Consider the following 25,284-nt stretch of genomic DNA (forward strand, 5'->3'; position numbering starts at 1 on the left):
GGCCACATGGTAGATCCCGCCAAGTCACCAGCTCAGACGACCAAGCTGATGATGGGACTGCCCCTAAAGGCAGTGGAATGCCCCCGGTCCCTGGACTGCAGGTGTCATTCCCTTTTGCCACAGCCAAGGACCCCGGTACTGAGCCCTGGTCTCTGGCCAGGAGGCCCAGGTCTACGACGCCACGGTCTCCGCTTACAAGACACGGGACTCCAGAGTCGCGATGGCAATCCCCGTATTCTCAGTACTGACAGTCCTCCCACCAGAGATCACCAAGGTGCCAGTCACCATCGCCTTGCAGGTCGCCTAGGTGTTGGTCTCCTCAGACGCGAGACCGTTCCTAGTCGCGGCATCGGTCGCCAGGGCTACGGTACCATTCTTTGGGCAGGAACTGGCACTCGCCTTCCCCGTACCGGTTGCTGACAAGAGTCAGTCGACAGACTCAGGCTTCCACGGCCCCGCCCTGGTCCCCAGAAGAACAGTGGTCTGGGTTGGAGGGACAGTTTAGCCCTTCCCCTGTCCAGGACAAATAGTCTCCCAAATGGGAGCCCACCAAAGCGCCCGTGGCACCAGCATGGGGTCAGGGGCAATGGCCCGCCCAGTTGCAATACTGGAACCCACCATGGGTGCCTGTAATGCCGGCACCATACTCCCAGCACTCCTCCCAAGCGACATTGGACAAGCTACCCCTGGCACAGCCGGCACCGGTGTTGGAGCAAGGGGCCCAATCTGAAGCGGTGACCTCGAGGGAGGACCCGGGGACCATGGAGCAGTTCCCAATGCAGCAAGGGGACGCCCCCCAGCCTTTGGCGGTGCAGTCATCCTCATCGTCCCCAGATGAGGCGGTGGCGGGGCCCTCACAAACTAGCTGCTTCTCTGATGACATCAGGGAGCACCAAGCCCTCCATAAAAGGGTGGCGGCCCACGTGAACTTGGAGGTCGAGGAGCTAGCTGAGGAGCCCGATGACCTCTTCAATGTCATTCCCTCCTCTGCCCCAGCCTGGGTCACATTGCCTGTTCACCAAGGGGTCCTGAAGATCGCTAAGTCGGTATGGCAGACCCCATCTTCCATTCCGCCCACGTCCAAAAAGATGGAAAAGAAGTACTATGTCCCCGCCCAGGGGGTTGAATATCTATACACGCACCCTCCTGTGGGGTCCCTGGTCATGTCTGCCATCAACTAAAGGGCCAGGTGAGTGGCATCCCCAAAAATAAAGATGCCAAGAGACTATAGAGTTATTTGGCAGAAAGATTTATTCCACAGTGAGCTTCCAATTCAGGGTCTCTAACCATCAGGCACTACTTGGCAGGTACAATTTCAACCTGTGGGACTTGGTCAGCAAGTTCAAAGCGAGCCTCCCACAGGATCAGGCACAGGAGTTCGCCACTCTGATAGATGAGGGCATGGCGGTAGCCCGGGATATCCTCCCGATGGCCTGAGACGCCAAGTACTCGGCGTCCAGGGTGGTTGCCTCTGCAATAGCCATGAGGCATAGCTCCTGGTTACAGACTTCCAGGCTATCCCAGGAGATGCAGTATACCCTCCAGGACCTCCCTTTTGAGGGAACGGGGCTCTTTTCGGAGCTAACTGATGCTGGGCTCCACGGCCTTAAAGTTTCCCGGGCCACCTCCGCTCCTTAGGTCTTCATGCTCCTCAGTAGGCCAGGAAGCTATTCCGCCCCCTGCTGCCTCCACAAGGTCTTGGGGTACCCCTCGTTCCAGCTCCTAAAAAAAGGAGGACAAAAACAGGTTTTAAGCGATGCCACCGGTCGTCGTCTCCTTCACTTGCTCAGCCCGGTCCTTCCAGGTATCAAGGTAGTCAGCAGAAGTCATTCTGAGAGTGCGCCCGAGGATGATGCCCCAGTTACTGCACCGGATCCGCTCCCCATCTTCCTCAACCGCTTCCACCTTTCCTGGTTGGCCTGGTCCCATATCACCTCAGACTGCTGGGTGCTTGACACAGTCTCATTGGGTTATATCCTGCAGTTTGTAGCCGACTAACCCATCCATCCCCCTTCCCAGTCCCTCTTCAGGGACCCTTCTCACGAGCAACTCCTCGTTCAGGAGGTTGAAAACCTCATGAGCCTAGGGGCAGTGGAAGAGGTTCTACAAGACCTAGAAGGAAGAGGGTTTTACTCCCTGTACTGCCTCATTCTGAAGGCAAAAGGGGGTCTCAGACCGATCTTAGACCTGCGCCGCCTCAGCAAGTCTCTCAAAAAGTTTTCGTATGGTCTCCCTGGCCTCCGTCATTCCCTCCTTGGATCCGGCAGAGTGGTACGCTGCCCTTGATTTAATGGACGCATACTTCTGTATTTCTATATTCCCGGGAAACCAGCGTTTCCTTTGTTTCATGTTGGGCCAGTACCATTTCCAGTTCATGGCATTGCCTTTTGGTCTCTCGTCTGCCCTGAAAGTGTTCACAAACACTCTACATGAGTAGATCTGGGGAGTCCAGATCTACCCGTACCTCAATGACTTGTTGATAAGGGGCCAGTCCTCGGATCAGGCGCGGAGGCATCCCAATCTGGTCTGTTCCACCAGCCACTATCTGGGCCTATTAATAAATGACAAAAAGTCGACCTTCACCCCAGTGCAACATATAGAATTCATAGATTCATAGATTCTAGGACTGGAAGGGACCTCAAGAGGTCATCGAGTCCAGTCCCCTGCCCGCATGGCAGGACCAAATACCGTCTAGACCATCCCTGATAGACATTTATCTAACCTACTCTTAAATAAGTTCATTGGGGCGATACTCGACTCCACTCAAGCCAGAGCCTTTCTCCCTGAAAGTTGGTTCCATGCCATGGTGGACCTCATCTCATCTCATCTCTGCATGCCCAACCACTCACCACTGCCCACACGTGCCTGAGACTGTTGGGTCACATGGCAGTATGCACTTACGTGGTCTGGCATGCAAGACTCCGCCTCAGGCCCCTACAGGCATGGCTGGCATTGGTTTATGTCCCCAACTGGCACAGTATGGACCAGGTGATCAGGGTGACGGACAGCATACTGTCATCCCTTACCTGGTGGCAAGATCCCGCATTGGTGCTGGAGGGAGTCTCCTTCACGGCCCCAGTCTCGTCAGTGCCTCTTGTCTCTGACTCTTCGGACCTGGGTTGGGGAGCCCACCTGGGTGATCTTAGTACTCAAGGCCGTTTGTCCAGTCACAGTCAGTCTCTGCACATCAACATCAGGGATTTCTGCCTGCAGCACGACATCCACCTCGTGGCCGTTCACCTCCCAGGGGCTAGGAACGCTTGGGCGGACCACCTCAGCAGAACATTCTCCTCTCGCCACGAGTGGTCCCTTCACCTGGAGGTGGTCAGTTCTATCTTCCACAGGTGGGGAACTCCCCAGGTGGACTTATTCGTGTCCAGGAAGAACAGGAAATGCCACGTCTTCTGCTCATTCCAGGGCAGGGACAGGGGATCCCTGTCAGACGCCTTCCTGCTCCCATGGTTGGGGCTCTGATGTACACCTTCTCTCCAGTGCCGTTGCTGCGCAGAGTCTTCATGAAAATCAAGCAGGACAGGGTGAAGGTCATCCTCAGCGCTGGCGTGGCCGCACCAACACTGGTTCAGCACTCTGCTGGATCTCTCAGTGGCGACCCAGTTCCGGATGCCGCTCAGGGCGGACCTGTTGTCCCAGAACCACGGCAGTCTGCATCCAAACCTGACAGCGCTTCATCTGATGGCTTGGCTGCTGTGTGGCTAAACGCACAAGAGCGGCAGTGCTCGTCTGAGGTCCAATGAGTCCTGTTGGGCAGTAAAAACCCTCCACTAGGGTGACCTACCTGTCCAAATGGAAGCTATTCACCTGCTGGATGGCGAATAAGGGGGTTTGTCCCGAGCGAGGCCCATTGCAGATCATTCTAGACTACCTCCTGCACCTCAGGCTTCAGGGCACGTTGCTCTCATCCATCAAGGTCCATCTAGCAGCCATCTCAGCCTTCCACCCACCGCTCGAGGGCAGGTCGGTTTTCTCTCAAGATATCACAGCCAGATTCCTCAAGGGCCTGGAGTGTCTCTACCCGCACATCAGAGATCCTGTTCCTCTGTGGGACTTGCATGTGGTGCTGTGACAGCTCACGGGTCCCCCCCCCCTTCGAGCCTTTGGCTTCCTGCTCTCTCCTTCTCCTCTCCTGGATGGTCGCGTTCTTGGTCGTGGTCACGTCAGCCCGCCAGGTATCTGATATTCGAGAGTTCACCTTGGAGCCACCTTATACGGCTGCTTTTACTATATCATAGTCAGCTGCTTGTGCAACACTCAGTGCCACGTAGGCAGCTTGTGCCTCTCCCAAGTGTAGGGAGCTAATTGGAGGGCCCATACTCCCTTCTCCCAGCCCGCTCCTCATGCCACCCTTTTGAGTGTCAACAAAAAGGCATCAGGGTTATCCGTTGGGCCCATTTTGCACAGTCTTGTGCCCACCGCCCGGTTATCGTTCCCTGCCATGGGATTCACCAGCTTCTCCATGAGCTGTTGCTCCACCTGCGCCCGCTGTGCAATAAATTGTTGTAGGTTCTGTTGTTATTCCACCTGTCAGGATAACAAGGACTGTTTTGCTTGTTGCTGGGTCTGTTGAAATGCTTGAAAGATTTTCTGAAACTCCTTTTGCTGTTCCACTGCCCAGCGCAGAAGATTTCAGACAAGCCCCCAGTTCTCATAGGGTGGGGTTCCCTCACACTGGATTCCTTACTGCAAAGAATCCTCATGCACGCTGGTGACAAGTTCTGTGTTTTATTTACAATGTACTTTAAAAGTGTTTGTTCCCCACAGCACAAAGCTTTCCCCCAAGTCTTTCCCTACTACCAAGGCATGGAGCGGGGTGGAGAGGAAGAGATCACAGTTGTCTGAGATCTTAAGCTTCTCTGGCCCTTCCTTCCAGCCCTCCCCATCTCTTGCTGTCTCTTTCAAACATTCTCAGCTAACGCGCTGAATCCCCTTGTTGATTTGGTAATCACCTGCTACTTAATCAATGCTTTCATCACTTTGGTTCATGTGGGAACACTGACCAGGTTCACAGAGTGGTGAGTCATACTCATTCTGTCATAAGATGTCTCAGCTGGAGTGAGTTTTTTGCACAAATAACACATGTTAACATGCAATTGGGCGTGTGCATCTGCAGGTGTTCAGTTAGGCACACAAATAGCCATTTGCATGCACACATTTACATGTGCAATTACCCTGCCCATCTTTGAGAGTCAGGCCCTTTGTCTCGTAATGAAAGAGGCAAGTTATTTGCTGCAACGTGTGTTAAACTACTGTGTGAAGCACTGAGGCACTTCTGTTTATTCACCCAGTTAGTTAATGGCCTCATTTGGTCCCTTTGATACCCTGACATTCTGGTCTCTTTGCAGTATAGTTACTTGGCACCTCAACTTGAATTCAATGCTGTGGTGTTTGTGCAGAGGAAGCAACACCTCCGAGTGGACAGCGCTGTGGATCTCTATGGTAGGAGAGTGACACCTCACCAGCAAAAGAGGGATTTAGGAAATGGGACAAGGGGTAGCTGGGAAAATTTAAATTGAGACTGTTGGTGTTCAGTGTGTCCTACAATAGTCCCATCACTGGGAAATCAGGGGCAGCCCTTAAGCCTGGATGTTACAGGCTCTGAGTTGTTGTTATTTTGTGTGTTGATGCCAGATGCTTGGTTGCTGGGGTCATTCTGTGCATTGTTGGGATTTTCATAGATGCCCTTTTGAATGTCATTCCTCTGCAGTAACTCTCTATAACTGCTCCATGGGACACTCTGATTGCAGCCGCTGCCAAACGGCTGACTCCAAGTATAACTGTGTGTGGTGTGGAGGGGAGCGGCCCAGCTGCATCTTCCGAGGATCCTGCACAGAAGAGATAGCGGACATATGTCCTGCACCACTCATTTATTCAGTGAGTAACCAGTACTCTTTATTGTACTGCACTCAAGGGCAATGGGGGTTCCACAAAGCAGCCAAAAAAAACCTCACTGATAGTCCAAATAACAACGACGGTTCCTCTCCCACTGTTAATTCTTCAGCACTGAGAGTTCAGAGAGCCTGACACAAAGTGCTAGAGTGCAACCAATCTGTAGTAGCCAAGATGAAAGAAACAAATGTATACCTCAGACCAATTGAAACCAAGATGCAGGAAGCGGCTGGATCCAGGAATTGGGGATGAAGTCCAAAGAGTGGAATCCCCTTGCTGTCCTAAGCCAGTGATTGGGATAGACTAGCATAGTGATAGCCGAGACTGAAATAATGAAGGTGCACAAGGTGAAGTGACAGTGACTTGGCAGGGATGGAAGAGGGAGCAGAGGTTAATAATAATTCTGGTTTATTAAAAAAATGAAAAATCTTTTTGACCTATCCCTTGCTGAGTACCGTAGAGTATGTGTCTGTAACCCTGTGTCCCCCTTGCTGTCACCTTGTCCTCCCTCCAGTTACATGCTATACCCACTTGATGCTTCTTGTCATTATTTATCCTATATACTCTTAGGGGCATGAACTGTCTTTTGATTGTGTTTTTGTGCAGCACCTAGCGCAGTGGGCACTGAACCTATGGGAGAGCCTCTGGACACTACTGCAATACAAGTAATAGATAGCAGCTTATATAATAGCTCCTCATCACCAGAGCCCCCAGAGAAGCAGTCAGTGCAGCAGTGAGTAGGAAAAGGATGGGCTGCCACAGCTGTTCTAAAGGGGAATTTAATGGAATTATACCTTTGTGAAGATCAGTGATAAGACCGAAGTGTGGGAAGGAGGAGGGCATGGATCCTTGGTCTCTCATTTACAGCACTTTACTCCTGCTGGAATTCTGCACCATTATACAATGCAAAATTTGTGCAGAATTAATGTTCCTCACAGAATTTTTTTTCTTCACACAGAATTTGTGATTTTCCCCTTGAGCACTCCCACCTGCTGTCAGCCCCGGGCAGCTGGGGCTCCCGTTGATTATATTGTATTATTTTGACAAATAAAATATGTGGCATTTTACAGATTTTAAAAATATTGTGCACAGAATTTTTAATTTTTTGGCACAGAATTCCCCCAGGAGTAGCCCTTCCTGCTTATGATGTTAGAGCAGCTACTCTATAGCAATAGAACCTGACACAAGTCTTGGCCAGCAAAAAGTGTCTCCGATGTCCATCCCAGGAAGAGGACAGAACTTAGGCTTTTTTGGGTCCAGCACCATATTAGGCTGCCAGCATCTGAGGTGCTATGAAATGAACACATGCTTGGGTATCTTTGCAGGTTTATCCCCTGTCTGGACCAGTTGAAGGTGGCACTAGACTCACTATTGCTGGCTCAAACCTCGGCCAGAAACATCAGGATATTGCAGAAACTGTTACAGTTGCAGGAATTCCTTGTGCTGTAGATGCTCAAGAATATGAAATCTCCAGCAGGTAGAGTATCTGTGAAACTCCCACAGGGAATGAGACATTGGGTTTCCCACTGGGCCACTGACATCAGAATGGGGTAATTTCCACACACCCCCTAGCCACGGTAACCTGGATCAATACCTTCTGCCTCAGGAACTGAGCTGCCTTTTGCACCTTCCAAAGAGCAGTGACACCCAAGTAAAGCAATTTTCCCCACCTACTCACCTCTTGGGCATTGAATTTGAACAGAAGCTGTTTATTTTTAAAGAGGCCTGAACCCTAGCACTCATCACTCCCAACAAAAACAGCTAATGTAATACAGTCTTGATAAAAATATCAGACTGAAATAAACACGCTCTGAAAAACAGGGAGGGGAAAGGAGGGAAATGTTCAAGAAAAGCCAAAACACATTTGTTGGCATCAGTTAAATTTTAGGGGACAAGAGGCTGAGACTAATGTGAATGGGGAGTGAGCTCCTCTGTAGTAAAGACCTCATCACCTGACAACCTGAAATGAGGCACTGGGATTCCTTATAGGGAGAGGGTGCCAGGTACAACCTGTCAGGAAGAGTCTCAAAGAGGAAGTCTGAGATACAGCCAGGGCCTACTTCTAAGGGCTTTAAAGACCATTGAGCCCAAGGTTAATCCATCACTTTACAGGCATCAAATGTAAAGAGCTCTGAGGCGGTTTAGTTTGGTCACGTGTACTCAAGCCAGTGAGCAGATCATGCTGCCACATTCTGAACAAGCTGCCAGTGCCAGAGGAGCGCTTCTCCTGCTAAATAAACCATGGGACCCCAAGGCCAGGTGTTGCTGTTGCTTGTGCAAGTTAATCACAGGATAGAAAAAGCTGTTGCTTGTGCAAGTTACACAGCTGAAAAAATACTGTCTCATACCACAGCCAACAGGTAACTTAACATGGGACTAGTGTTGATGGAGGTGACACCATGGTTCTTATTCCTGCTTACAACCTCCAGACAGAGCTGGAGCATCATCATAATGACAACCTCCACCTACCAGCAAAACCAGGGTGAAAATGAGGCAGCTTTCAGATAGCAAAATCCTCTTAGCCAGAGATAGTCAAACTGTTCTCCATAGAGCCCTGGTGGGCCCCAGATGACTTGCTGGTAGCCAGCAAGTGGCTGGCAGGGCACATGATGCTGGCACCTGGTCCTTGTGTCAAGACTCTTCATCACAAACCAGAGTCTGAAGATTTCTAGAGGCATCTTTAAAGGAGGAGGAGGAAGGGAAACAAGATCTGCCTTCAGAGACTGGAGCCAGAAATGGGATAGGAATGTCCATGAGAGAAGAGACTCAGGTAGCTGGACAATATGTCTAGGGGATCAGGTGAAGGAAGGGGGCCATAAGAATGTGTCTGGGCAACACAGGCAGGTGAGAGGAGGCCTAGGCCACAGGGAAACAAGTGCAGGGGAGCAGGGCTGCTGGGAAGCACAATCAAGGGAGCAGGCAGAAACGAACCAGGGAGTATGGCAGTAAACACAGGAGGATAGCAAGGGAGCAGGCATCTGGGACACATGGGCAGGGGAGGGAGAAGAACTGAATGGACATGGGAGGTGGAGCAAAGAGCAAAGCAGAATGTCTGAGTAACCTCTTATCATGGCAAGGACTGTTACAATTACATTGCTTCTGTCCCATGTCAGCAGCTCCCTTACCCCTGGGAGTCGAGTAGGATCCTCTGGGAAGTGGCCATGGGAACTCCTGCTGTCAGCCGTAGCTCCAGCACCAGTCTAAGGGCTCACAGGGCAGGAGGTGCACTTGCATGTTATCAGTGAATGGATGACTCTGTGCAGCATTTAGTAATGTCTTGCCAAGAGGCCTTATACTTAGGTTGGGGATTGTAGCACGATGACTTCCCTCGTTGGTAGGGTTGCCTGATTCCTCTGTACAAGTCAGTGCATCCAGTGAGTGCAAACCACAGAGGGAAAGGCAGAAGCCCAGTGTTAAGTGGAGGGTCCCATTTTATCCATGGGAAGAGAGAGGGTGGTTGTGAGCCAGGAATTTACCTCCCCAGAATTCATCTCCTCTTAGAAATCACCATCACAGACCCCCCATTTAGGAGAATGGTCCAAGAACATGCTACCAGTGTAATTCCACTCAGCACATGAGAAATAATTGCCTTAAACTAAAAGAATCTAAGCCATAACCCATATTAATGCATTTGTCATTAACCAAGGAGCCTAGAGGCCCCTGATTAAATCTGTGAGGTCTGACCCAGATGTGGTGGACTTGGAATTTATTAAAGTTGAGATTGCCTAATACGGAGTGACAGTGGGGCTCAGATTTCTCTGGTCAGGGAAAGCCTGGTCCGAGAGAGTGACATTTCGGTGTTGGAAAGATCTTAAATTCCTGCACATTTGTCTCTAGTGCATTTGGATGGGAAGGCACAGAATGTATCTTAAAAGTTGGGATGTTGAATTGCATTACTATGGAAATACTGGTGGGGACTGACAACTTAACCATGACTCAGACTGTTCATGTTGTAACCCATAGTAAAAAGGAATATTGTTCTGTAATCCCAGACAAGATGGTGAAAACACAGAAACTACTGTGGTGGGAGAAGAATATACTTCCACCTCTGTTTCAGCAGAAGAAAGCAGTGTGCATTCACTCTCCTGACTCAGAGTGGTAGCAGTGTTAGTCTGTATCAGCAAAAAGAACGAGGAGTACTTGTGGCATCTTAGGCCTGGTCTACACTACGGGGTTAGGTCAAATTTAGCCGCATTAGGTCCATTTAAAAATGAATGCGTCCACACAACTAACCCCGTTCCGTCGACCTAAAGGGCTCTTAAAATCAACTTCTGTACTCCTCCCTAGCGAGGGGAGTAGTGCTAAAATCGACTTTGCTGGGTCGAATTTGGGGTAGTGCGGACGCAAATCAATGGTATTAGCCTCCGGGAGCTATCCCAGAGTGCTCCATTGTGACCGCTCTGGACAGCACTTTGAATTCCGATGCACTAGCCAGGTACACAGGAAAAGCCCTGGAAACTTTTGAATTTCATTTCCTGTTTGGTCAGCGTGGCGAACTCAGCAGCACAGGAGACCATGCAGTCCCCCCAGAATCATAGAGTGCAGAATGTTTCTACGCAACCCCTATCGTCTCCGTCCCTGAGGTTATTGCAGATTAGAAGGTGAAAAAAACGCACTCGCAATTACATGTTTTCCGAGCTCATGCCATCCTACCGCACTGATAGGGCACAGCTTAATGCATGGAGGCATTCAGTGGCAGAGGCCAGGAAAGAATTAAGTGAGCGTGAAGAGCGGAGGCAGGACACGATGCTGAGGCTAATGGGGGAGCAAACGGACATGATGAAGCGTCTGTTGGGGGAGCAAACGGACATGATGAAGCATCCATTGGAGCTGCAGGAAAGCCAACAAGAGCACAGACCCCCGCTGCATCCACTGTATAACCGCCTACCCTCCTCCCCATGTGCCATAGCCTCCTCACCCAGATACCCAAGAAAGCGGGCGGGGGGGGGGGAGGCTCCAGGCACCCAGCCACTCCACTCCAGAGGATGGCCCAAGCAACAGAAGGCTGTCATTCAAACAGTTTGATTTTTAGTGTGGCTACAATAAGCAATGTGGCCTTGTCCTTCCCTCCTCCCCCACCCCACTCGGGCTACCTTATCCGTTATCTCATTTTTTATCACCTAAAATCTAAAAAGGCCCGCACATTTCACAGAGTCACTACCCTTTTTTTTTTTTTATAAGAAAGAAAGAAAGAATGCATGGTTTCAAAACAATAGTTACTTTATTTCGAAGGGGGGAGGGTGGTTGGCTTACAGGGAATTAAAATCAACAAAGGGGGCGGGTTTGCATCAAAGAGAAACACACACAACTGTCACACTGAAGCCTGGCTAGTCATGAAAGTCATGGTTTTCAAAGCCTCTCGGATGCGCAGCGCGCCTTGCTGTGCTCTTCTAATCGCCCTGGTGTCTGGCTGCTCAAAATCGGACGCCAGGTGATTTGCCTCAACCTCCCACCCCACCATAAATGTCTCCCCCTTACTCTCACAGATAATATGGAGCACACAGCAAGCAGCTCGCCGCTGGGGAGCAGGAGAGCAGAGTTGCAGGGGAAGTGATGGAGCCGTACACCATACCCTGGAGGTTGCTAGGAGCCGGGCAGGGAAGATGTTCCCAGAACCCGCAGCCAAGCTACATGTTCGACGAGGCCGATTACCAGTCCTACTGCACCGTCTGCTGCCAGCAGCACCCAGGAGGACCAGTACAGATCCCCCGACCTCGTCGCTTGGGAGCAGGAGAGCAGAGTTGCAGCAGAAGCGGTGGATGACAACAGTTAGCAGTCCTACTGCACCGTCTGCTGCCAGCAGCACCCAGGAGGACCAGAACGGATCCCCCGAGCTCGTCGCTGGGGAGCAGGAGAGCAGAGTTGCAGTGAAAGCAGTGGATGACGACGGTTAGCAGTCCTACTGCACCGTCTGCTGTGAAGGCAAGGAGCTGCTGCTGTGTAGCAATGTCAACTGCTGTAGGTGCTTCTGTGTCTAAGGCTTGGAGGTCCTGGTAGGGCAAGGACCTCGGCCAAGGCAAAAGAGCAAGAGCCCTGGAGCTGTTATATGTGTCAACCACAGAAGTGCTATGGGGTGTTACAGCGCCGACCGGACTGGAATGTACGGCTGCAAGACTTCTTCACCAGCGACAAAGGACAGGAATATGATGCACCTAAAATCTAAAAAGGCCCGCACATTTCACAGAGTCACTACCCTTGATAACAGAACGTCAGTGATCGCATTGGCTACTTGGATCACAACAGCCCCCACAGTAGACTTGCCCACAACAGCAGCGGTGACAGTAAGCTGAGTGGGCTCCATGCCTGCTTGGTATGGCATCTGCACGGGTAACCCAGGAAAAAAGGCGTGAAACGATTGTCTGCCGTTGCTTTCACGGAGGCAGGGATGACTGACGATATGTATCCAAAACCACCCGCGACAACGTTTTTGCCCCATCAGGCATTTGGAGCTTAACCCAGAATGTCAGTGGGCAGCGGAGACTGCGGGATAGTTACCACAGTGCAACACTCCGAAAGTCGATGCTAGCCACGGTATTGAGGACGCACTCCTCCGACTTAATACGCTTAGTGTGGACATATGCAATCGACTGTATAAAATTGATTTCTTAAAATTCACCTAATTTCGTAGTGTAGACATACCCTTAGAGACTAACAAATTTATTTGGGCATAAGCTTTCGTGGGCTAAAACCCACTTCATCGGCTGCATGCAATGGAAAATACAGTAGGAAAATATATATATATATATATATATATATATATATATACACAGAGAACATGATAAAATGGGTGTTGCCATACCAACTCTAACAAGACTAATCAATTAAGGTGGGTTAGTCTCTAAGGTGCCACAAGTACTCCTCATACTCCTGTGTAGTAGAAGAAAATGTGCTCTCAGAGCTAACGGGAGGAGTTAAGCCCTGTTACTGAAGAAGCTAACCCTGTTGTCAGCTGGCAGTATTTTGCAGATGAACAAAGGACAGATCTCCCTCTAGGTTCTATAAGGGGACAGGTTCTACAGGGGACCCCAGTGAAGGGCAATGTGGAAAGGACGAAAGTCCTGGGAAACCTTACAAGCAACTAATTGTGCCTGCCCAGCACTGTGGGGATTTAATGTTGCTAGCCCACAACTGCACTTTTGCTGGTCACTTGGAGGCACTGAGAACTTACAATAGGTTAAAGAAGAATTTTTACTGGCCAGGAATATAGACTGATGTGGGAGACTTTTGTAGATCTTGTGAAGAAAAAGACCTGCAGGACCCCAAAAAGTCCTACACCCCTTGCCTGTGATACAGCAATCATTTTATGGGGTAGAAATGGACACTGTGGGCCCTATGCCACATCTTACCCAAAGGGCAAAAAATATATCCAGGTGTTAGTGGATTTTGCCAAAGTAGTTGCTGTAACTAACATAGAGGCTGACTCTGTGGCAAAAGCCCTTTTCACTATTTTCAGCAAAGTGGGTTTCCCTGAAGAGATTTGATCGGATTGAGTCAAATTTCATGTCCCAGCTATTCAGTGAATTATGGAAGTTGTGTGGAGTGAAACAACTAAACACCAACCCATATCATCCAGAGACAAATGGTTGGGTGGAAAGGTTCCATGGGGCACTGAAATCAACATTGGGAATGTACGCAAACAAGAGAGCCAATGATTGGGATGAAATGTCATCCTGTTCGCTTATAGGGTGGTTCCCCTGGAACCCACAGTATTTGCCTCATTTGACCTTCTATACAGAGGGAAAGTGAGAGGACCCCCAGATCTCATCAGGGACTCCTGGGAAGTGGACTCTGAGGCAGTGGGAGAACCGGTAACTGAATATGTGCAGAGATTCAGGAAGTAGTTAAAAGACATGATGGAGATGGTTGAAACTAACCTCAGAGATAGCCAATACAAACAAAAGGTGTGGTCTGATGAACATATTTGAAAATGTTCTTTTGAAATAAGGGACTTGGTGTTAGTGCTAAGCACTGTGAAAAAATACAAAATGCAAAACTCATGGGAGGGACCATCTGAAGTGATAGAAGAGGTGAATGAAGGTATGTATCATGTTAAAAGACCTCATAGTAAAACAGCTGGTTCACATAAATAGGTTTAAAAGCCTATCACAGCAGGGAAGCTATGGTAACATGATTTGTTGTGTGGAAGGAGAAAATGAGGCATCCACCTCATTGATTTAATGGTTGAATGCCAAAATGATTCATCATTTGACTGTATTGAAATAAGCAGTCAGTTTGGGAAGATATAAGCCGAGAGAAGAAGCCATCTTGGCATCCATCACTGGACAGATACAAGGGGCCAGATGAGTCTTTCAACCAAGGGGGTTGAAGACTCTGGGAACTGAATATAAATGAAAAACCTGCTTTAGCAAAGATCTTTCACCTGGGAACACAATGAAAACAAGCACCTTGTACAGTTGTGGAAGAGCCTGACTGAGAGAGAGTCAGCCATGGCTGGAAAGAAAAAAAATTATAAGAAATCTACCTTGAACCCAGCTGTACCATGATGAGTTAAGTCTCAGCCACTAGAAAGTGTATCTTACTTTTATTTGCATGTAACTATTTTTCTTTATCCCTTGTATTTGAATTTACTTAAAACCTGTCTCTTTTGTTAATAAACATGTTTTATTTTTGATCTAAACCAACCCAGCTTTTTTTTTAATTGAAGTGATTGTTAACTCCAGTTAAGGCAACAAGCTACTGTGCTTTTCTCTCTTTAAAGGAGCAACAGACTTTAGTCCAGCAGAAGGCTGGACATTTCAGGGCAGATGGTTTTGGGGAAATTCAGATCTGGGGTGTGTGTTGGGGTCAGTTGGTGAGAAGTAACAAGCGCTGCAGGAAGTGCGGCTATGCAAACGAGACCCTGCTCCACGTCCTGTGCGGATGCAAACAGCACTCCGGAGCCTGGCGGCACCTCCATAACACCATCCAAAACCGGCTGGTGAAAGCCATCCCACCGTCCCTGGGGAAGATCACCCTCGACTCCGCCATCCCCGGGACAGACAGCAGACTGCGACCCGACATCGTCGTGACAGATGCAGAAAAGAAGAAGGTCCTCATCGTAGACGTTGCGGTGCCTTTTGAAAACCGGCTACTGGCCCTCCACGAGGCCCGAGCACGGAAGACATCAAAGTACACCCCGTTGGCCAAGACCCTGAGAGCCCAGGGCTATGAGCTCCAGATACACGCCCTGATCGTGGGAGCCCTGGACTCCTGGGACCCCCACAACGAGCCGGTTCTGAGAGCGTGCAGAGTCGGTTGACGCTACGCCCGGCTCATGAGACAGGTCATGGTGTCCGACACCATCAGGTGGTCCAGAGACATTTATACGGAACACATCACAGGACACCATCAATACCACACTGAGTAACCGAGACCGCTGACCAGGGAAATAACCCACTTCCTTCCCTGACAGACCAAGGGACGCACCCCACCCATGTACTTATCCGCTACACCGATACTGACTTGGACTCCTTATTCATTCCATGGGTGACGTACCCGAGCCCACTTATCCACTGACACTTTAAAAACTCTTGCACCCCAATCTGGGTCTATGCCGGTTATGTGATATGTATGTATCTCTTCACCCTTGCAACTGACACCTGTAATCCCTCATAACCCAAGCCTGACCCCAGATGTACAGTACCTTGCCTCTTAACTCGTGTATATTTCATTTTAAACATTCACTCTAATAAAAATTTTAAATCTAGACTAATGGAGACCAACGTGTGGCTGTGGTGTAACAAGCAGGCTGCTGGACTGCTCAGCAACAAGACACTCAGTGCATGCTTAGATGCTATCTGGGAGCATGCAGGCCAGGAGCTGCAGCAGCAGAGCATTTTAAGGCACCCAGGGTTACAGGACAAGCAGTGACGCAACCTCTCACTGGTCTGCATTGCACCCCAAAAGGTCACCTCTAGAGTGACATTGTTCTCTGATTTCCCTGCAGTATTGTGTGCATCACCGGTGGAAGCTGGGCTGAGAGATCTGGGCACATTGCAGTGGAAGTACCTGGAGGAGGACATGGAGTTTCTGGGCACATATTTGCCTATCAGGTAACATCTCAGTTCAAACCCTTCTCATACTGCTTCTATAAGACTGCAGCTGCACGGCTATTCTCTGTTCACAGATTCTCTTGGAGAGTGGGAGTTGTGTAGGTCATAGAATCATAAAAATATAGGGGTGGAAGGGACCTCAAGAAGTCATCAAGTCCAGTGCCCTGCGCTGTGGCAGGACCAAATAAACCTAGACCATCCCTAACGGGTGTTTGTCAAACTTGTTTTTAAAAGCTGCCACAACCTCCCCTGGACAACTATTCTAGAGCTTAATATCTAACCTAAATTGCCCTTGCTGCAGATTAAGCCCATTACTTCTTGTCATGCTTAGTGGACCTGGAGAACAATTGATTGCTGTCCTCTTTATAACGACCCTTAACATATTGGAAGACTGTTATCAATTTATTCCTCAGTCTTCTTTTCTAAAGACTAAACATGACCAGTTTTTTTTTTTTTTTTTAACTTTTTCTAATAGGTCAGGTTTTCTAAGCCTTTTATCATTATTGTTGCTCTCCTCTGGACTCTTTCCAATTTGTCCACGTCTTTCTTAAATTGTGGTGCCCAGAATTGGACACAGTACTCCAACTGGGCCTCACTAGTGCTGAATAGAATGGGACAGTTACCTCCTGTCTCCTACATACAACACTCCTGTTAATACACCCCAGAATTGTATTAGCCTTTTTTGCAGCTGCATCACATTATTGACTCATATTGAGTTTGTGGTCCATTATAGCCCCCAGTTCCTTTTCAGCAGTACTACCACCTAGACAGTTTCCCCATTTTGTAACTGCCTTTGATTTTTTTAGTTTCCTAAGTGAAGTACTTTGCACTTGTCTTTATTGAATTTCATCTTGTTGAATTCAGACCAACTCTCCAATTTGTCAAAGTCATTTTGAATTGTAAACTTGTCCTACAAAGTGCTTGCTATCCCTCCCAGCTTTGTGTCATCTGCAAATTTTATAAGCATACTTTCCATCCATTATCTAAGTCATTAATGAAAATATTGAATAGTACCAGTCCCAGGAGCACCATTGACTCCACCCCATGGGTCATTGAGGCCAGTGTGGGACCCGCTACTGACACCAGGAAGTTTCTGGGCACATATTTGTGGGATCACAAATGCCTTCCACCCTGGATGCCTTTGCAGTGGCCAGGGACTTACTATCACTCCCAGTACCACTGACCCCAATGTTGCAACCATTGGCTCCGATGAGCACGACGAGCAGAAGGGGACATGTGGCCCTGAGCTCTTACCTGGTACCGGGGCCCACAGTACCAGCCAGAGACAGACTGGCCCTTCTATCATCTATGACAGTGTTTCCCAAACTTGGGACGTCACTTGTGTAGGGAAAGCCCCTGGCGGGCTGGGCCGGTTTGTTTACCTGCCGCGTCCACAGATCCGGCCGATCGCAGCTCCCACTGGCCGCGGTTCGCTGCTCCAGGCCAATGGGGGCTGCGGGAAGCGGCATGGGCCGAGGGATGTGCTGGCCGCCACTTCTAGCAGCTCCCATTGGCCTGGAGCAGCGAACCACGGCCAGTGGGAGCCGCAATCGGCTGGACCTCCGGATGCGACAGGTAAACAAACCTGGGGCTTTCCCTACACAAACAGCGTCCCAAGTTTGGGAAACACTGATCTATGAGGTCATCCCCAATATGGTACTGGTTCCTGGACTCGTAGCACCGACCAGCGGAAGTGAGGGGTACTGGTCCCCCATGGTTATCTCAGGAGGTCTCTTCTTCAGAGTCTGAGGTGGAACGCTACGCCCATCCTGACAGCTGCTGCCAGTACCCATCCTATATCCCTTCAGAACCTGGTGTAGGTCACACCACTGGCACCTGACCAGGAGGACAATGGCCGATACAAGTCCAGTGGCTTGGAATCCATGAGGATTTCCTTCGGTACTGGGACTGCCATCCCACCGAAAGACGTGGGCCCGCAGGAAGTAATAGGGGCACAAGAAGAGGAGGAAGCTTCACCTCCAGTTCAGACCTCTTGCTCTTCCTCCCCAGATGAAGCCATCTTGGGGTGAGTGGCTTGCTGCCACAAGATGACTTTAGAGCCCATCAAGATCTTCTAAAGAGGGTACCTTCTAACTGCAGACTAGAGATTGAGGTACTCAAGGAGTCTTCGCATAGTCTCATTGACATCTTGGCTGCAGCAGCCCCATCTAAAGTGGCCCTACCCATCAACAAGGTCATTATGGATCCGGTCAGAGCCCTGTGGCAGACCCCATCTTCTCTCCCTCCCACTTCAAAGAAGGCAGAGAAGAAATACTTCATGCCGGCCAAGGGGTACAAATACTTACATTCTCACCTTTCTTCTGGGGTCCCTAGCAGCCAATGAGAGACAGACAGACAAGGCCAGGCAAGCGCTACCCCCAAACAAAACAACTCAAAGAAGCTAGGCTTGTCTGGCAGAAAAATTTATTCAATGGGCGGATTACAGCTTCGTATCTCTAACCAGCAAGCTGTGCGTGGGAGGTATGATAACAATATGTGGGACTCTATGGCAAAATTTAAAGACTCGCTGCATCATGACTCCAGGCAAGAGTTTTCTGCCCTTTTAGATAGATATTAGTTAGTATACAAGGTGTTTCTTGTTCACTGGGAGGCTATGTCCGGTTCTGCCAGTTTCAAATGTTGTCTGTCATGCCCGGAGGCAATCCCAGTAAGTGATGGGCGCTCCTGGTGCATCTGTTGCCTTGGGAAATCTCACATTGCCCAGAAGTTTAACATCTGTCTGGCATTGAAATCTAGTGCTAGAAAAGACAGGGAGGTCAAACTTCGTCTCCTCCCCGGCTTCTGACCCAGGCCCAGGGGGACTGTGTCTGTCATCCCCCTCCCGCTACCCTCCTCCCCCGCATACACCAGTCTGCGAGCAAACCAGCTGCCTCCACTATCTCTGAGCACTCTTCCAGGGCATCTAAGAGGAAGACGCAAGACTCTCTCCTAAGTCTTCCCAAGACTGTGCCTCAAATTCACCAGGTAGGGAATCTACCTAGGAAAAGCCAAGTCTTCAGCTACTTTAGCACCATCCGCACTCCAGTCAGGTACACACAAGGCTGCTAGTTCCTCAGGTACTCAGGGCACTGCTAGACTGAAAGATGGCAAAGTCTTGGGCCCAGAGAGACCATCGAGTACCATTAGTGGACCAAGGGGGCAAGAGGAGCTCCTCTGCTTCCTTGGTACCGAAGAAGCCCACTCGGGCTCTGACTGCATTTCCCTTGGAGTGGCTGAGACGTATGGTACCATCAGCTCCCTTGACCACTATTACCTTGGTGCAGATCATGGATTTGGTAGTGATAGTATGCTCGGTACTGCAGGAGTTTTGTTGTCCCCAGGACCTGGGTATATCTGAGGTGCCCGATTCTCCACTCCTCCTCTCTGATGTATTTTCAGTACCGAGGACATCAAGATTGCTAGAGGGTCACCTGGTACCGACGGTTTCACCTCAGATTTCTCCAAGCACTCCACCATTCCATAGTGAGTTTGAGGAAGAGGATTCTGATGAAGACCTTACCTTGGTATCCCAAATATTGATTTAGGGCTCTCCTCCTCACCTGTATAGAGGCCTCCTTTCCAGAAGTCTCTGATGAGGCTGTGACCACTCGTGGCACAAGGTCGCAGCCACTACCTTGCTGGTGTGAGCAAGGCACCCATGGATGCCCCCTCCTATGCCTTATGCACCTCCTCCTGGGCCATACTGGGACCCTTGGGCACCTCTCACCAACAACTTTCCAGGGCTTTGAGCATCACCCATTGCAAAGATAAGCAACCATCATTGCCTGCCCTCTCTAGTAGATCTGACCCTCAAAAAGAAACCTTTGAGGAGCAGGAAGCTAGAGCTGATGAAGAAGAATCTCCTCCAGCCAACATCTCCTCTTCATCTCTGGATGAAGCAGTCATGCCTCCTCCTCCATCCTTAGCAGATGATTTTAAACAGCTCCAGGCTCTGATCAAGAGAATTGCTGACTCCTTGCAGATCCCTCTTGAGGAGATTAAAGAATATCATTGTAAGTTGCTTGATATCCTTCATTCACCCTCATCTGCCCACATAGCTTTGCCTGTCAACAAGGCCCTTTTGGACCACGTGAAGATTGTCTTGCACACCTCAGCTATTATTCTACCTATCTACAAGGAAGTGGATAAGAAATATTCCGTGGAAGGCAGCACTATGCTAAATCCACGTCCCATGAAAAAGACCATAAGCATCTAGATGTACTTGGTAGAAAGTCTTATTTGTCAGCCTCCTTACAATTTAGAGTCACCTACTACCAGGCAATAATTGTGAAATATAATCATGTAAATTACAGCACACTGAACTCTTTTGTTGATCGCCTACCAGCAGAGCATAGAGAGCAATTCTGGCAGTCATTGTGGAGGGTCAACTACTTGCCAGAACATCTCTACAAGCCTCCCTTGATACTGCCGCCCATTCTTTCTCTACTGCTGTAGTTATGAGAAGGGCTTCGTGGCTCCAGCTCTCTGGCTTTCCAAAATAGGGTACAGGACCTTCATTTTGATGGGTCTAAACTGTTTGCAGACAGCACGAACAAATCTCTGTGCATGTTAAAGGACTCTAAGGCTATTTTGCATTCTCTTGGGATCTGTATATCTGCCTACAAGAGAAGGTTTAGCAAGTCCCAAATGGTTCAAAGATCCCATCCTGCCCAATTCCTGACATCCCAGTGGCTGTATGAATGACACCAAGAGAGACAGAAATTCCAGAGTAGGAAACCATCCACCTCTCAGCCTTCCACCTCACATCTTTCTTCCTCCAAGGAGCAACTTTGACTGGCTGGTTGAGGGCCTGAATTAAGATTTGCATCCTTAGCAGCTGCACCAATTCACCTGCCTTCCTCCCTTCGGCAACAGCTTTTACCACTTCACGTGGGTTTGGGAGTCGATCACTACAGACAAGTGGGTTTTGGAGATCATCTCCAAAGGATACACGTCCACGTTACATCCAGTTTTGGAGAAAGAATCCACTAGATTGTATCCAGCATATTTACTTGATTTTCACTGTTATTACAGTCTGTTTAAACAGTTAATCTCAGGCTCATGTCTGAGGCTGATATTTCTGTAGCCTGCAGTGTCCATCTTTGTTCATTACCGGTAGAGAGATTTTGGTGCACAGCTAGTGTTTCCTATTGGTACCTTAATCCCCCTCTCTGCTGCTTCTATTCTTTAATAGCAGAGCTGTCGTTAGAACATGCAAGCTGCAGTCTCAGAGCACATGGAACTCACTATCAGGGTCTCTCTACTATGTCTTTCCTTCACTTATTTTGCTAAGTGTTTCTCATTCATTCATTTCTCTCTTTTCTTTCCATTCAGAACCCAGACCTGAAGTCCATTGCTCCATCTCAAGGCCCTAAAGCTGGAGGAACCTGCCTTACCCTGCTAGGCTCCAAGCTGCTGACTGGGCGCCCCAGTGAGATCAGCGTTCTAATTGGAGACCTCCCTTGCCACATGTAAGAGCTGCTGTCTAGTTGCAGATTGTAACTGTAAACAAAGTGCCATGCGCCATTCCCTTCAGGTTTGGCCCAGGCTTCTCACTAGAAAGCACTTCAGCCATTCACTCTAGCAGCAGTGATGGCTAGCTCAGAACTTTGTCTTGAGTGCTCCTGTTTGTAAGGGTAGTAGATGGAATACAAGGCCTTTAAGAAGTGGGGCGTTAAACCTGAGAACAAGCTGGGGGGATGCTTGGAGCTCTTTCGGCAAAATGAAGGGCGCAGCATTTCAGAGGATGTTTCTGCAATAGCTGTGTTAACCCTTTATTGGTCTCTCCTCTGTGTGTCTCTTAGTCTCTCTGAGATGCAGGAGAATCAGCTACAGTGTCAGACGAGCCCCAGTAACATGTCTGTGGAGCTTCCAGTAACTATCAAATATGGACACACGGAACGGAGATTAGAAGGTTTCCTCTTCAAATACACTCTGGATCCCAATATCACTTTTGCAGAGCCAGCCAAGAGCTTCCTCAGGTACTGAGAGATGCACCCCTGGCATTGCAAGTGCACCACTCTTCCCACAGGGCATCAGGAATACTGAGAGCTGCACATGCATGCATGCTCACACATTCCCACAGCAGATACCGGAGCATTAACTGTGTCTGTATGGATGTCTAAGTAGTTTTACTGCACTTATCACCTTCGTATCTGAGCATGTGGGTAGAGTGAGTCCAGACTTGTTCATTGAGCCATCGGATGGATGCATTCCCTACAAAGGTTGGCACCAACCATAGGTCGGGGATGTCACAGCTCATGGGTTGTTATGTGGTGACTAAATATGTGACTCTGACTGCTTCTGTGTGTTGCAGCGGTGGGAGAGTGATCCGAGTTCATGGACATAACCTAGATGTTGTACAAAATCCAAAGATCCGGATTACGATTTCACCATCAGAACGCCGCCGGAGAGGGCTGGGGAGATGGCGTAGGATCATGCCAGAAACCGAGTGCTCACAGAATGCCCTGTGCAGCATCCAGCAGGTATCTTGACCTTTGTGCTGGCAAAGCATGCAATAGAATTGAGGCTGAAGGCCTCTGTCAATGCTACTGACCTAATGGCCAGAGACGACCTATATCAGGGGCTCTTGTGCCCCTTGTTATAGCCTTCTTGGGTCCTACAAACTAACTGTGAACATGAGAAACAAAAAGTCTTCCTTGGTGAAACATTGTCCTCCAAATTCAAAGTTTAACACCCCCCTCCCCACTTTGTAAAATTCCAGCTCCCAAATCCCCATCTCTCCCCAGAGCCTGTGCAGAAACTTCCAGTGTGGGAGACAGAAATGACATGACAGCAGCAGAAGGCATGAGGAAATCTGCAATTACATTGTGAGACCTGTCTGCACAGTGCCCCCACAAAAACAGACTGTACCCTGTCCTAGCACGGCTCTGCCTTAGCAATACCAAGGCCCCGCCCCACACAGAGAGATGACAACAAAATCAAAGTTAAATGAAGTTGTTGTACCCACAATTCTGCCTGCCATTTACAGCACCTCACCTGCCATCATGACTACCCCAGAAGAAGAGTCCCTGTGGAGCAGCTGCTCTAGTGTCTTAGACTGTATAGAGTCCATCTCAGTAGGGGCTCCAACATAGTAGGATTTCATTTAACAGCCTGGTAGCCATAGCACAACACCAAGCTGGACCTCCACTGCTGCACGTGTGCTCTACATTAGTGAGAATATGTGCAGCAATGGAGGGCTTGGTGCACATCCCCACTTCCTCTGAAATGCTGACCTCTGCCCATCCCCTGCCGAATCCTATTGCACAGTTGGCAGATTGCATTATCGGGTGGCCACTTTTCTCTGAAATAGGTTGTGGTGCATTATTATTATACTCATTTAAAAAGCACTTGTGGCCATGGGGTGAATCTCTCTGGGTATACTAGGTACATCCTGGACTGCCACCTAACAGAATGCAGGATCAGTCAGGCCATTGATCTGCTCCATTGTGACAATTCATATGCTTTATCGAAAGCCATATTTCCCCATCGTTCTGGACAGGTTGTATCTGTGGCTATGAATTCCAGTGGGGGAACAGAGACTATCTGATATATTTAGATATTAATCTTTTCTCATGTTTACAAAATGTAAAAACATTGCAACGAAAGTAACAAAAATCATTGATAAATCAAAGCGGCAGCATCCTCAGCCCCCTAGGGGTATGCAGCTTCCCAGGCAGCTGAAGCACAGAAAACCCCAGTGAACAAATAGGCTTTGCAGCTGGCCACGAAAGTAAATAAACACGTTTTGTCAGATCAATGGGGCTGTGAATGCTAGAGCTAGGAGCTCTCTATGGGGAATGCCCCGCCCTGAAGAGTTGGGAGACCACTAAAATCACCTTGGAGAGTCCCTTAAAGTTCAGACTTGTCCTCTGCATCTGGGATGGGTGACTGGGATGGCACCTAGACAGGGTGAGTGCAGGAGATTCCTGTGCTCTGCTTTACACTTGTTTCACAAAACCCTGATGATGGGATGCCACAAGGGAGCAGCAGTGTTAGAACAGAGGCTGACTTATTCTTTCAGATTCCTGACTCTCTTCCCTTCTGCTCCTAGTTTGAAGAACTGTGTCTCATTAACTCCTCCTACCTTGTCCTGTGTAAAACTCCGGCCATTAACCTGCTGTTGCGGATTGTCCAGGTCAAACTGGAATTTATTCTGGATAATCTAAGCTTCGATTTCAAGTCCTTGCATCCCACACCCTTCTCCTATGAAGTTAATCCAATCCTGAAACCTCTGAATGCTGAGGACCCTGCCAAACCATATCGGCACAAGCCAGGAAGTGTCATCTCTGTGGAGGTAAGGCTACAACCAGCTCAAAATCTCAATAAACACCACATAAACCTACTTCCTAGGTGATGGCCTGGGACTGTTATGATATCCCGGCAGTGCCATAGGTCTTAATGGCACTTCACTGGCATATGGTAAGAAGGGCAATCCCTGCTTTTAGCAGCCTACAGCCTAAAGGAGATACAATCTGACACACAATGAGAAATGGCCCAACAGCTGAGGAAGGAGTGCAACAAAAAAGCGCCCTGTGCTGTGTGCATAGCTTGTTAGTGCCTTGCATTGTTGCTAGAGGGTTCTGTGGGACTCGAGGAGAGCAATTAGAAATAAAACTGCAATATAGAACAAATGGAAAAGGGGGAAATAGACAGCAGTCAATAGCAATTAGAAGTTATGAAGTGTAGAAAATTGATAGGAAAGATAAAGACATCAGGGAAGAATCTATGGCAGGCGAGATGAAGGACATTAAAGGGTTTTTAAATATATAAGGAACAAAAAATCCTAGCAATGGTATAGGCCCACTACTAGATGGAGATGGTATAACTGTTAATAATGATGCTATCATGGGACGGCTTGCCCTTGAAGGGGAGTTGTGCCCAACTTCGCCTGTGACAGATCAGCTACTCTCCCAATTGGTTATGATTGGCTAGGGATCATGTGGCCCTGTTCAATTCTTAGGCCCGGCTGATGTGCCTACTGAGAGCTCAGGTAGTAGTGGAAGCTGCAGAAGAGCAGTTGGCTTCTCTGGTAGGTGCTGTGGAAGGGTAACTTCCATACAGATGGTCTGGAGGAGGACTGAAGAGCAGCAGGAGAGATGCAGACTCCTGCATTAGGCTCTGAGAGAGGCAAAGGGGAAAAGCCACTGGGAGCTATTGCCCAGGGTGGGCTCAGGAACTGTTTGTGTTTGAGGTTTTGCATTTGTAGGATAAAACTGTGTCTGGACGAAGACTCTGGGTGAGGAGGCCAGCTGCATACAGAGTATGAAAAGGAGTGTTCAATAAATGTGTCTGTTCTGTATTTGGAAAGAAACAGGATGATGTA

The 25,284-nt window shown here is 48.9% G+C and overlaps 1 protein-coding gene across 16 annotated transcripts in view; it reads left to right on the forward strand.

The window, feature by feature from the left end:
* PLXNB1 (plexin B1) overlaps window positions 1–25,284 on the forward strand; it is a 226,144-nt gene that overhangs the window by 161,251 nt on the left and 39,609 nt on the right. For all 16 annotated transcript variants that reach the window (XR_010589360.1, XM_065552777.1, XM_065552776.1 and 13 more), the window contains 8 exons: window positions 5,361–5,454; window positions 5,723–5,889; window positions 7,230–7,381; window positions 15,851–15,956; window positions 21,291–21,427; window positions 21,761–21,937; window positions 22,273–22,441; window positions 24,013–24,255. Coding sequence is in view for 15 of the 16 variants with exons in the window: in XM_065552777.1 (XP_065408849.1) it covers window positions 5,361–5,454; window positions 5,723–5,889; window positions 7,230–7,381; window positions 15,851–15,956; window positions 21,291–21,427; window positions 21,761–21,937; window positions 22,273–22,441; window positions 24,013–24,255 (1,245 nt within the window). In the remaining variant the exon portion in view is untranslated. The remainder of the gene's footprint in view (window positions 1–5,360; window positions 5,455–5,722; window positions 5,890–7,229; window positions 7,382–15,850; window positions 15,957–21,290; window positions 21,428–21,760; window positions 21,938–22,272; window positions 22,442–24,012; window positions 24,256–25,284) is intronic.

The sequence above is a fragment of the Chrysemys picta genome, chromosome 7 (assembly GCF_011386835.1).
Source record: "Chrysemys picta bellii isolate R12L10 chromosome 7, ASM1138683v2, whole genome shotgun sequence".
NCBI classification, from domain to species: domain Eukaryota; kingdom Metazoa; phylum Chordata; order Testudines; family Emydidae; genus Chrysemys; species Chrysemys picta.